Source organism: Peromyscus eremicus, chromosome 14 (assembly GCF_949786415.1).
Source record: "Peromyscus eremicus chromosome 14, PerEre_H2_v1, whole genome shotgun sequence".
Lineage (NCBI taxonomy): Eukaryota > Metazoa > Chordata > Mammalia > Rodentia > Cricetidae > Peromyscus > Peromyscus eremicus.
Genome location: NC_081430.1, coordinates 62664307 through 62677826, shown reverse-complemented (window position 1 = coordinate 62677826; position 13520 = coordinate 62664307). Strand labels below are relative to the sequence as shown.

Below are 13520 nucleotides of genomic sequence, written 5' to 3'. Positions count from 1 at the left end.
GTGGAATTGAAAGGTTGTAAAATCTGGAATTTTACAGTTAATCCTTGACCTGATATTCACAGCCTTCCCATTCATAATACCTGTCTACAGTACAAGCCCTTCACAGAGCACAGACCTGAATTGAGACACCATCATCTCCCACAGCCCATCTCCATGGGGTTCAGCCTGCTCCTGTAGAGCACTTGATTTTGGATAAATTGCTGAACCATAACCAGGATGGAATGTGCCACGAGGGAAATCCCCATAGAGTAAAATCTGTGAGATTCCTTTGTTGAACAGTGACTACTCACGTTCCTCTAGCAGACAACCCCTCCAACAACAAATCCGATGTGTGTGACTAGTACAGATGGCATCTTACTAGGAATGTCCCACAGTGAGTAACGGTGGCCTTGGAGTCCAGCTCTCTAAGAACACCTCCAGGGTTCAGGTCAGAAGCCACAGTGAAGTGGAGGGAACTAGAATAGTTCTAATCTGATGGAAAAACTCACAGCTGTGCAGTTCCAGTCACGTCTCCATTGCTCTGTTGGAGTTTCAGAAGCTTTCAGTTTATATGCACATACAACAGCAAGACTTTGGCAATAGAAAGGTTACAAGATGTGTTTTTTTTCTCTCTCAGGGTTATAAACAGATAAGGATTATACAAAGCAATACTCATCAGCTATTTTTATGGCTGGTGGCAGGTGTGGCTTGTAAAAAGATCCAACAATCTCTTAAAGGGGAAGGGGTCCCAAAGAAGAGAGACTAAATCAATAGAGAAATCTGAGAAGGGAAAAGGGAATTCAGGTACTATTATACATTCTTAAGTGTGACTAAATACATAAACTAAAAGTCTGTGATCAATAAAATGCAAAAAAAGGGCAAAGCTCAGCAAACACCATTTCTCTCCTGCATGCTAGGAATGTAACTCTGTTAAGGAAACAGCATCAGTGTAACCATGGCAGCCTGCGCAAACTGTTGGGGTCCGGGAGCATGAAGCATTTCATTCATATCAGCATATTCGCCAAACGTTAACTGGCAATAAAGAACCTTTCAGATTTAAAAAATACTTCTTTTACCCTAAGTGGTTAGACAAAGAGAGGACCTTTAACTATTTTGTACAAATCTGGAGCCTGATGCCTTCCAACCACTCTGGCCATCTGTGGCGTTCATTCCTACTCTGACCATGTGAGAAAAATAGCTCTTTCTGGAGCTGGTCAATCAGTTAATGACGTCTGTCTGTTAATTACACAGATCTCAGGGCTAAAACATTTAGCAGTTAGTCTCCTAAGCTAAAATCTTGCATCAATAAACTGAGGTGAAAGTGTTAATAGCCTTCTGAGGTAGAAGCAGGGATAGCTGAGTTGTGCTTCCTATTATCTACAGGAGGGTACTTTCAGGACACTCTGTTCTTATTATCTCAAAAGGGGCTTTGATTCAACAAATGCTGCAATTCTGTCCTTTAGCCTGTCTGCGAATGTCCCATTTGTGATCTTTTTGTATAAACACCTTGTCTGGCCAAATTGTCCTGTCATAAAGATAATTTTAGAGAACAGACCTCTAAGTGTTTATCAGACTGTGGAACAAAGATTTGAGTCTGTGACTTGTTTTTCTCAACAGAATCACACAGTGTATGTAGAAGTCATCCTTCTATCGGTACATAGGAATTATTGTGCCCAACAAATGAAGAAATCACTGCTAAGATTGTGGAAAGTGCCAAAGCTGTTTCAGTGGTGAAGGCCATGGCATCACACAGGAAATTTACAGTAAGAAGCAGGCATCTATTCGAAAGGCAGCAATCCTTCCCACCCTGGGTATGAGTTTTGTCCTCTGTCACATTTCTGGTGGGTCAATCTTCTAAATATCAGCTAGTAATCTAGTATGTAATCATGCAGACTCCATCAGGTGAGTATGATTTCCCTTGGTTAATTATATGGTAGAATCTTTGCAATCCTATGTTGAATTAAAAATGCTGCTTGAAATATCCTATGTAAGCCTGACAGAAATCAGCTGACACCATGGGAGCATCAGGAGGAACTGGGTTCTATCCATTCCTACCTGTAATTACAGGGCTTCCAACATGTAAATATGCTCCTAATCTCCAGGGGAAAGTGCAGACTCATGGATGATCACAGCAGTCTGCTCATGTAGGCTTAAAGTCTCTGGGGAAGGCAGTGGTGTGGTTAGAAGATAAGACTGTTGGGTCAATTCATGAGCTTGGTGACAAGTTCTCAGTATCAGTGTCTGTCATTCATGGGTCTGTTTAAAAAAAGAACTAAATATTGCCATGTCTAAATTATAAATTCATTCTGTGTATGTTTTTGTTTATGAGCACATATATATTTTTTTTTTTTTAACCAAGGCAGATTGTGACTTAAAGTATCAGAAATGAGTATACCATTGTCGCCATGGTTAGATCCTGAGGAATTGCTAGGAAATCTGGAGAACTTGTCACTGTTGGTGACTGATAGGGGCCAATTCTCCTTGTCTCTAGTCTCTACTTCCAATGTTCACACTTGTCCTGGTGAAGCCCTCAGAGATCTGGTCCATAGCTGCACTGCCCCTGGTTACTCCATCATACTCTGATGCATACTGGTGTTGGGTTTGCCCCAGAAAAGAGGCTGTACTACTGGGAGAAAGGGGTTATTATGAAGTCACAGAAAACAGCTCATTCTTCTTCAGCTTCATCTCCACCTCCAGAAACACATCTAAGGAAGAGCTGTCCTCAAGGTTGACTTCTGTGTTAGAAGAGAGACAGCCCCGTCTTACTGTGATGAACACATTGAGGAACATCAGTGTCAGGCACATTAAACTCCCTGCAGTGTGCTCAGGAAGAGCACTGGAGCTCATCTCCAGCAGGGGGTGCACAGCACACAGGAACTCGGGCTCAGCCCAGGAAGCAGGTGCACAGGGTGGTTAAGTGTTTGTTTCCTTTGGGATCTTTGGCTTTCCCCAAATATAACAGTTTCATTTAAACACACACACACACACACACACACACACACACACACACACACACACACACACACACGCCTCCACCACCACCACCACCACCACCACCAACAACAACAAAACAAAACTGTAAATGTTGACCTATCCGAATAGAAATCAGTCCAGGGCATGCCTGTTTTGGTTTATCAGTACACTTGCTCATTTTCACGCAGTTTGTCATTTATAGGAGCAGAAACAACCCTGCCATTGTCACCAGGGTTAGGCACTGAGGAATCTTGAGGGAGCCTGGAGAATTTGTTCTGATCAGTTCATCAGTGGGATTCTCTGTTTCAGTCTTTGGAATTCAAATAGGAGTCTACAGGCAATCTAGGCCCAGTGACTAAAAGTCCAAAATAATTTCACATCTGACCTGGCTCAGTCTGTGTAGGTGTGTGTGCACCTCAAACCCAAGGATGATCTGAACTCTTTTTTCTGCCAATACATTTCTTTTTTTCTTTTAATTTTCAATTTTTTATTTGACAGCTTTATAAATCCATGTAATTAATTTTAGTCACCTTCACTCTCACTCTCCTGTCTCATCCTGTCCCTCTCTTGTGAAAAACCTTTTCCTCAGCGTGTCCCACTCCTATCTCTGTGTCTCTTTTGATTTGTGACCTATTTAATTTAATTGAATTAGAATTTCATGATTGAGTGTGGGTGGGAGTGGCGTCAACATAGCACTTAGCTATACCAAGCTATCCCTGGTGTTATCTACACCACTGAGGAAAATGGTTCTCTATTTCCCAACAGCCATTATTTGCTGATGATCTTTCAGCTATGGGTGAAGCCTCATATCTCTGTCAGTTCATGATGAAAGAATATTTCTAGGTATGTGCTAAAATAAGTTTAAGTAATTAATTTACAGAAATAAAGGTAAATATGTTGAAATAGAACTGAGATCTGTAGACACATATATACAGCCATAAAATCCATAACAGGTCATTTGTGCCACCATTCATGGAACTTCAGGACAATATTAATGCATAGGAAAAGAAAATCCCCATTTCATCATCCTTATTGGGAAGCAAACATAGTAAACACAAAAGGTAGATATAGAGCTGTGGAGTGTGGTAAGGACAGAGACAGAGAGCTGACACCCACACAGGTAAAATGAGATACAATATCTAGTCTAGTGCTCGATAGCACCACAGGTAACTAGAATCTAAAGGAATTAATTGTACATTAGGAAAGAACCAAAGGGAGAGGGTGGATATTTTGCTTAACATCATTTTGCACTAAATTTGTAAATCAAATTATAATTCCATAGTCTATAAATATGGGCACATGTTGCATGATCATTACTGAAAAGATCTTATTTCTCAGGGAATTCACATTCTAGGCTGGCAGAGGAGTGTTCTCATGAATCTGAGCCGTGCCCTAATCTGTTGTTTGGATCTCACTCTGTGGACCATCTGAACAAGAAAGTTTTTTTTTACTGCAGTGCTTGTGGTATTTGACTCCTGTGCATTTGAGTGTCAAGCCAGCAGAAAAAATTCTAGATAGATAGTCTCTCTGAGAGGTCTGTGTCTCCTGTTGAATTAAATATTATGTCATAAAGATTTTATTTACACAATTCTATGTGAGCAAAAGATGACACAGAAATGGATTATCTCATGAACATTCCGCTAGGATTTCATCACCTGGGTTATCTCATGATCATCCCACTATTATGATTATTAGCACAGAATAACCTTCTCATTACATGGAGGTCAAGTATAATAAAGAACCCAGACCTGGAATTACTAGGGACTCCAATGATATACAGTAATAAACAGGAGACAGTTGAAGCCCACTGCTGTGAATATTGACCCTTATGTAACCCAGAAGACGAATCAACCATACTATGAAGCTAAGAATGAAGGCTCATTACTGTATCAAACTCTCTTTAGAGGAGACTGCTGAATGTGTGTATATGGGATCGAACTACACAAACAGGAACTATGAGGACACTGTCTAAAGGATGCCTCACATTTTTGTTGATCTCCAAAAAACACAAAACAGGCTTCACAACAGTGAATCTGACGTTCTGTGTGTTTTGTGTGAAGTTTGCTGGACACCGGCGCCTTGTAGGAAAGACTCATCTTTTCTTATTGCAGCAAGGCCATGAGGTCCACAGTCCTGACTGATTTTGCAGAGTGTGTAATACTGAAATACAGAAGAAACATACCTTACTGTGTAAAAGTAGGATTACAAGTTTGTGGAAGTAAGCAACCAATATCTGATTTGACTTACAGCCCACTGTATGAGATGGAGCCCATATTTGATGCTGCTTGGGTGGCCAGGAATCGGAGACTAGATTTCCAATGGACTTAGGGTAAAACCCAAATACTGTAGTTTTATAAAAGAATGTAGCAGTAAAATGACTCACAATGACATTCTGCTACACTCATATATCAGTGTCTCACTAAGTCTCATCATAGAAGTTTCCTCCTATAGCAAATAGAAAGAAACACAGAGACCTATAATCAGATAGTATGCAGAGAGTGAGAAACTTTCGGACACTCGTCCTTAAAAAGGATTTCTCCATTCAGTTCATCTCCTAAATGTTTAGGAAACACTGCAGAAGAGGAGGTGGATTGATTATAAAAGCCAGAGAGGATGGAGAACACCACAGAAAAAGGCCATCTCAACACAGACACATGTATGAACTCAAAGTGCCTGAGCTAGCATGTAATGGGGCTGCATGGGTCTGAACCTGCTGGGGCCCTAGAACTGAAAAGAGAAGTAGACACATGACCTACTAAACCCCAGAAGCTTTCTCCAATTCATAACTACTTGCAAATGAATATTTAGCTTTCTCTAAGTGAGCCTCAATGGGGAATCAAACTACTATTTTTTTTTCCAGACAGGGTTTCTCTGTGTAGTTTTGCGCCTTTCCTGGAACTCACTTGGTAGCCCAGGCTGGCCTCGAACTCACAGAGATCCGCCTGGCTCTGCCTCCCAAGTGTTGGGATTAAAGGCGTGCGCTACCACTGCCCGTCGAAATCAAACTACTCTTAAGGGCAGATCCCATGCCCAGCAGTCAATGGCCAACAGAAAACAAACTCATCTTTGGAGGTTCTTTCTCTTTTAATATCATGTCACCAATTTGTCTTTCTTCAATTTTATCTTAATTTAATTTATTTTTTGTTTTTTGTTCTCTCTCTCTCTCTCTTGCTGTGGGATGACTCTGTATGCTGTGAAAATGTGTTGCTCTTATTGGTTGATAAATAAAGCTGTTTGGCCAATGGTGAGGCAGAATAAGGTTAGGCGGTACACTCGAACTGGGGAAACAGGCAAAAGAAAGGCAGAGGGCAGAGATGCCAGCACCACCAGGAGAAGCAAGATGTGAAAATACTGGTAAGCCATGGCCACATGGCAACTTACAGATAAATAGAAATACGTCAAGTCATAAGAGCTAGCTAGCAAGAAGCCTGCCATAGGCCATACCATTGGTAATTAGTATTAAGCCTCTGAATGATTATTTTATAAGCGACTGTGGGACCTTGGGGCTGGCTAAGACCACAGGAAAAAAATCCAACTTCTCTCTCTCTGTCTGTATACTAGTCCTTGGCATATATATTATAGATTCTGGATATGTCTTTTCATGGGATTCCCAAGTGTGTAGTGAGTATGTCTCTTGTGTATACCTGTTTTTTGTGTTTTCCTTCTCTTTGTTTTGTCCAATTACAATGTGTTTTTGTTTAAATTAATTTTATTTTATTTCATTTTATTATTAACCCTTAGAATCCAGTTTGTTTTGTAATGAGAAACATAAAGGGGATGGATCCATATGGAAGGGGTTGTGGTGGGAAGGAATTTTTGAATGAATAGATGAAGGGGAAATCATAATGGGGATATATTATATGAAAAAATCTATTTTCAATTAAAGTGAAAATGTTAACAATGTGGAGTGAGGCATTTTTAAATCAAGTCAAATTATACAATATTTTTCTCTCTTGAAAAAATCAGAAGTAATTCTAAGTATACGTATAAGGAACGTATACTTAGAATTCCTTATATATTCCTAAGTATAAGGAACATGCATATGAAAGTTGCATGTACTTCCTTAAAACCTTAATTTAAATGGAAATACAGGAACCTGGAGAATTGGCTGCTCTCCCTGAGTACTTGGGTTCAGTTCCCACCACCCACACATCACCTCAAAACTATTTGTAACTTTACTTCCCTGGCATCCAACAGCCTCTTCTGGCCTCCACAAGCATCAAGCATGCACATAGTGCACTGATTTTACACACACACACACACACACACACACACACACACACACACACACGGAAGAAAACAGCCACTCATAAACACAAAATGAATTGCAAAGTAAAATAGAGTAAAATGTTTCCTCTGATAATCTAGCTTATTGGAAAGAAGGTCAAACTCCCAGCACCTAGGAGGTGTAGGCAAGGAAGATTAGCAGGTCAAGGTTAGTCTCAGTGCACAACTGGTTCTTGGGACTACTTGAGACCCTGTCTTGTGCAGAAACAAAAGGAAACCACGAGACTCCATTAAATAGTCTTACTTCCATGGTTACTTCAAGGGCCCTGGTTAAATTCAGCAGGTCACAAAACAAAACACCTGGCTCTCTGGAGATGAGATCTTCCTCCTGGCTCTTCACCTTCAGGAAGAGCCTGCATGACATGAGAGAAAAGAAGATAAAATCTGTAGAAGGTGTACAGTAACTAAAAAGTCCATCAGTGTGTCAGTGGACACATTCAAGAAGCAGTTCTCCCTGAAGATGAACCCTGCTACCACTGAAGACACAGCCTTGCATTACTGTGCAGCAGACACAGTTAGCAGGTCCTGTGTGCTCAGTAACAACCACACTTTGAGGATGTTCAGGACCAGCAGGGGGTGCTGTAGATCCAAATTTCACCAGGAAAGAAAATGTAGCAGGTGAAAGAAACATCTGGAGAGTGAGGGAGTCCTCTGAGACTCTAAGGTTTCCCATTCTAACCTCAAATAACTGCAGAAACCATATAATACATGCGATGTAGCTACTGTGACAAGACTCCAAACTTAGTACAGTAAAAATTCTTTGTTAGGTAATTTTTCACATATCTGTTTTAGTTGTTAAGTGGGAATCTTACTGGAAGGTGAAACATCAATTGCATATACATAAAAGAAGGCTACAAAATTTCAAACATGAGGTGTCAAACATCTAGTCATTGCCATCACGACTATCATCAGCGGCATCTGTAATTCTATCTGTAACTGCTTTCCCCTGTCAGGAGGGATTTTCTCAGCTGGAATATATGATTGTGACTTGGGATCCTTGATGTTTCATCCACAGTGTTGAGCCCATGCTGCTCTGCTGTAGGAGACCTGGAAGGCATCATACACTGCCCTGTGAAGCATTCAGCTCAGAGCAAGGAGAGAGGTAGAAGCTGGGATTAATAACATAATCTGTCTTTCACTGCATTTTGGATTTCATTTTTCCATTTTTCTGTGCATATTTTTTTCTAAAAGAAAGGGTTTTTAGTCAAGTTGGTAATACCAAGCCCTAATTTATGATGTTTGTACCTTGGGAAAAGAGATTAGAAGAAAATAAAGTAAATCTAGACTATCCCCATTCACACTCAGGATCCTGAAGATAGAGAAGCTGAGACATCCTCCTACCTACACCATTCCACTGCCCCTCTCACATGAATTCTGACAATGTTTCATATGATATCCTGAATGCAGGGGTTACCTTCATCTGTTCACAGCACTCTGGAACTCACCTGGGATCAGCTTTATCACTATCCTTTCTGTGTTTAAAGGATGACAGTCTGTCAATCTGGTGTGATGTCCTAGGTGTATGTACTGCATCCTTCCTAGTGTTCAGATTTACTCCTACAACATTTCATTATCTGGTTAAGAACCAAATTGGATGTAGGATTTGTAGCATTTCAGCTTACTATGGAGAATCCTGAAATTAATGGTGATTTCTCCTAAGGGATTCACTTTCTCTTCTTTCATTCCAGACTCAATTATTAGTGGCTATATGACATTGCACCTTAAGAGATTAGATCCTGCCTTTGGTAGCAGACTTTACATGTCATCTAAAGGAATGTCTGGTTGCTACTCTACTCTGTGCATATGTGGAATCCCATTACTCACATCATGAAAACGTAACATGCTCTCCTCACATGAATCACATAATAATATCCTCACTTTCAATTGAGGTGCTTGACAATTTTTGAAGGATGAATTGATGGTTGCATTTTATCTAACATTTATTCTCTTGTGCTTTTCACATATCACAGTGATGAACATGGAGAACTAGTCACGCCTATATCACTGATTGCAAATGCACTAATTAAACTCTCAACTTGGGTATAACTGAGGTTTGTAATCTTGAAACCTATAAAGCAGTTCAGAGAAATGTTGTGAATAGATGAGTTATCCTGCTCCAAATTTATAGTATTTTTTTCTAATTTTTAGTCCACATTGGCAGGATGTCTAGTATCTACATTTATAAAAATATTGAATTAACTTTATGAAGTTTAATTTTTGTACCATGTAGTCCACATTTTCCTTCACATTTTTAGCCTTGGACCAGAAGTACTTCAAGTACTTCTGAAAAATTCAGGAAAAATGTCTACCTCCACTGCAGCTCATATTACAGACCTAAGACAGAACATCACACTTTTATGCTCTCCATTGTCAAAGCATCTGAAATGCAATCAGTGTTCCTGGTTAGAAATGAAATTCTCTCTCACAAGAGGCTGCTGCCTGCCTTTCTCATATTCAGGAACCAGCAGTCCTTGCATCTCTGGCCCTCTGCCACATTCATCCAGTCTTGGCAACGTTGCCCCTGTATCATCCATTCCAGGGTCCTTTCCTTCTTGTGGAAACTTTCTACTGCCTGCCTTTGATGAGGACATGTGTGATGACCTTTGAATCCCATGGAGAGAATGTCAGATGCATTCCTTTTTCAAGATACATGATTTAATAACAGATGAAAAGTCATTGTAACTTTGAAACACCCTGGAAAAGGAAGCAAGTGTTAGTGCAGCTCCTATTGTCCATCCTACCACAGGGGTTCAGGGCCTCAGCCTGCACTCAGCATTGTGTGTTTGTTTTCTTTTTACAGTGCTGCTACAACTTTGTGGTAAGTGCATATTCATGGTTCAAACATATCTTGATAGCTTTATCTTTTAAACATTTAAATAAGAAGATGTTTTAGTCATAAAAAATGAGTTGATCATTTTTGATGTAGCTGTCTTTATAGAAATTGGAAGTTAGCTCAAGCTTCTTTCCGTGTTTTCAATCATGTTCATATCACAATGTCACTGTGAAACATGTCTAAAGTTAGGCAAGTCATTTTCTTCCTAGGTTTTAAAGCATCAGTAGTGACAAGAAAAAAAGAAGAATACATGTGCTTTAACATCGCTGAACCAGAGAAGAAAATGCCTATTGCCTATGTGTTGTGACTTCCAGCATCCTCTGGCCTTCTGTCTCCTCCTCCAGGATGCTCAGCATCTGAGAGGACTGAGCTAACCAACCATGTCTCTTCTTACATTTTATGTTTTCTGCTGCTATTTTTTTTTTTTTTTGGTTTTTCGAGACAGGGTTTCTCTGTGTAGCTTTGCGCCTTTCCTGGGACTCACTTGGTAGCCCAGGCTGGCCTCGAACTCACAGAGATCCACCTGGTTCTGCCTCCCGAGTGCTGGGATTAAAGGTGTGCGCCACCACCGCCCGGCTTCTGCTGCTATTTTTAAAGTAGTCAGAAATAGAGGGCAGTATAAAGACAAAGCTACTAATGTTGAGTGAATTGAAATCTCAAATATGTGAGGGAGGAAATAGACAGGTTAGTAAAGCCAATGAACTATCACTCTCTTCCATGCCCTTACAGTCGGCATAACTGCCAGCCTGCCAATGGCACATGCTCTTCCTTGCTGCATTCACACAATCCTCATCAGACGTGTTGTGTACTGAGGACCTGAGTCTTACCATGTAGGCTCCTTGTTATGGGGAGCAGAGATGAACTCCACTGAGGAATCCTGTGTGTCTCATTACAGACTGACTCCTGAGACCTAAAACTTATGTCTGACATCAGAGCCCGCACCTGGAGAGGAAATGCAAATCTCTCCTGGCTCCACCCAACCCTGGGTTGAAAAGCCAAAGCTGGGCCTGGGTACTCACTGGTGTGCAGCCATGGCCAGGCTTGCTTCCTCATTCCTGCTGCTGATTGTCCCTGCCTGTGAGTGCCAAGGCTCCTTAAGGGATGAAGTTCCATATGCTCACCCTGTTCCAACCTTACCCTCTGCTTGCTTTCCCCCACAGATGTCCTGTCCCAGGTTACCCTGAGGGAGTCTGGCCCTGGGCTGTTGCAGTCCTCCCAGACTCTCAGTCTGACCTGCTCTTTCTCTGGGTTTTCACTGAGCACTTCCGGTATAGGTGTGAACTGGATCCGTCAGCCCTCAGGGAAGGGTCTGGAGTGGCTGGCCAACATTTGGTGGGATGATGATAAGTTCTACAACCCATCCCTGAAGAGCCGGCTCACAATCACCAAGGACACCTCCAACAACCAGGTATTCCTAAAGATGGCCAGTGTGGACACTACAGATACTGCCACATACTACTGTGCTCGGAGAGCACAGGGACACAGCCTTGGTTGTCAGCTGTACAATAGTTCAGGATGGTTCTCAGCTCAACGCCTTCCTTCTACAATTCAGGGGTTGGGAGCAGGCAAAGTTTTCCTGCTAGCCTCTGGGGTTTCCTCTTCACTTTGAGTTTCTGATCTCTGGCTTCCTGTTATACAAACAAGGCCCCTTTAAAAAGTGTTCAGAAATGAGGATGCTCATTTTTTTTTTTTAAAAAATTAAGGGTGTCTGGTCCCTAACCATGGTGGTTTTGAGCTGTGACTCCATTCAGTTTTGGCCTTAAATCCCCCCAGAATAGCAGATTCCAAATTATTGTAACATTCTCCTTCAGTAAACTACTGGATATGGGGAAGACTGGTATTTCTGGATAAGTCTTTATAAACCGAATCATTGGCCAAAGTGACCCCATGGAAATCCCAAAATATCCCAGGCTTTTGCTTAGGCTATTGGTTACTCTCCACAAACTGATGGTAATACCCTATTGCTGAAGACAACATTTTCATATCTCACTGGACATGGAGAATTCGAGTTGGTGCCTAACATGAGGCCCTACTCCTACTGACTGAATGGTTCATGGTAGTAGAGGGTATTTGGCATGCTTTCAGAGGAGAAAGTTAATAATCATCCTAACAAACTCTCACCTCCAATGTTAATCTGCATATGAGATATGCTGGTGTAGTAGAGGCACAGACACTGTGAGGGTAATCAACCCTTCTTTGATTGGATATAAAGCCCACTCTATGAGTAACCCAAGCCTGAAACTACTAGAATGTTCTAGAACCTGAGACAGGACAGGATCATGGACTTATGGCAAAACTGAACGTTCTGCTAAAGCAGTGGTTTTCAACCTGTGGGACACAACCCCTTTTGTGATAGAACAATCCTTTCGTAGAGGTCTAAGGACCCTTTCACAGGGGTCACATATAGATATCCTGGATGTCAGATAATTACATTGTGACTCATAGTAAAAAACTTATACTCATGAAGAAGCAAACAAAATAATTTTATGGTTGGGGGTCACCACAACATGAGGAACTGTATTAAAGGGTTATAGCAATAGGAAGGTTGAAGACCAGTGTGCTAAGGGAATATAACAATAAGATAATAACTAATGATATGCCCATATATGCACCTTAATCTGTGCCTCACATAACTGTCATTAGAGAAGCTTCTTCTTGCAGAATATGATAAGTAACTCAGAGAATCTCAAATGGACAATCTATAGATTGTGAGAGATGTTGGCTCACTCAGTCATAAATAGGTTGTCTTAGGCAAACTTTCTCCTCAGGACTCAGGGACTTATGCAAAGAAGGGATAGAATGATTGTAAGAGCCAGAGGTGTTGAATGAGTACAAGGAACCAGTCTCTTCCAGACACAACAGGAGCGATGCACATACAAACTCACTAGACTGTGGAAGTAAACACGGGGCTTGCACAGGTGGAAGTCACATGGGATTCTAATGCTGAGAGGGGGAAATGGACTTAGAGTCTCAAACCTAACCAAGGAGCTATCTGCAATTGGTACCTTCATGCAAAGGAAAAATTAGGACACTTCAGTGGAAAATCACTGACTGTATTAAACACACTTCACAGTAGGTCTTATACCTAAGACCAATACAAAACTGAAGAAATGATATTTTTGTAGACTTTTGGCTTACATAAGTTTATTTAGGCATTTTTGTCTTGTTAGTCTTATGTTTATATATTTTGTTTCCTGATTTTGTGTTTTTGTGAGTGAGTGTGTGCACGTGCATGAGAGAGAGAGAGAGAGAGAGAGAGAGAGAGAGAGAGAGAGAGAGAGAGAGAGAGAGAGAGAGAGGGAGGGAGGAGGGAGGGAGGGAGGGAGAGAGAGAATGAGAATGTTTCATGTTGTATTTGGTTAGTAGAGAGGTGAGTAGCATTTAGGAGCAGTTGGGAAATATAAAAAGAATGATCAGAATGTATTGTTTAAAGACAAATTTTTCATTA

At 41.0% G+C, this 13520-nt stretch overlaps 1 gene segment (V, D, J or C); it reads left to right on the top strand.

Annotated features, from left to right (window-relative positions):
* The first annotated feature begins 11103 nt into the window (after positions 1–11103).
* Positions 11104–11681, top strand: LOC131923975 (immunoglobulin heavy variable 2-5-like). The segment is given in 2 exon segments: positions 11104–11149; positions 11233–11681. Coding segments are annotated over 2 exon segments (495 nt in total).
* The last annotated feature ends 1839 nt before the right edge of the window (positions 11682–13520 follow it).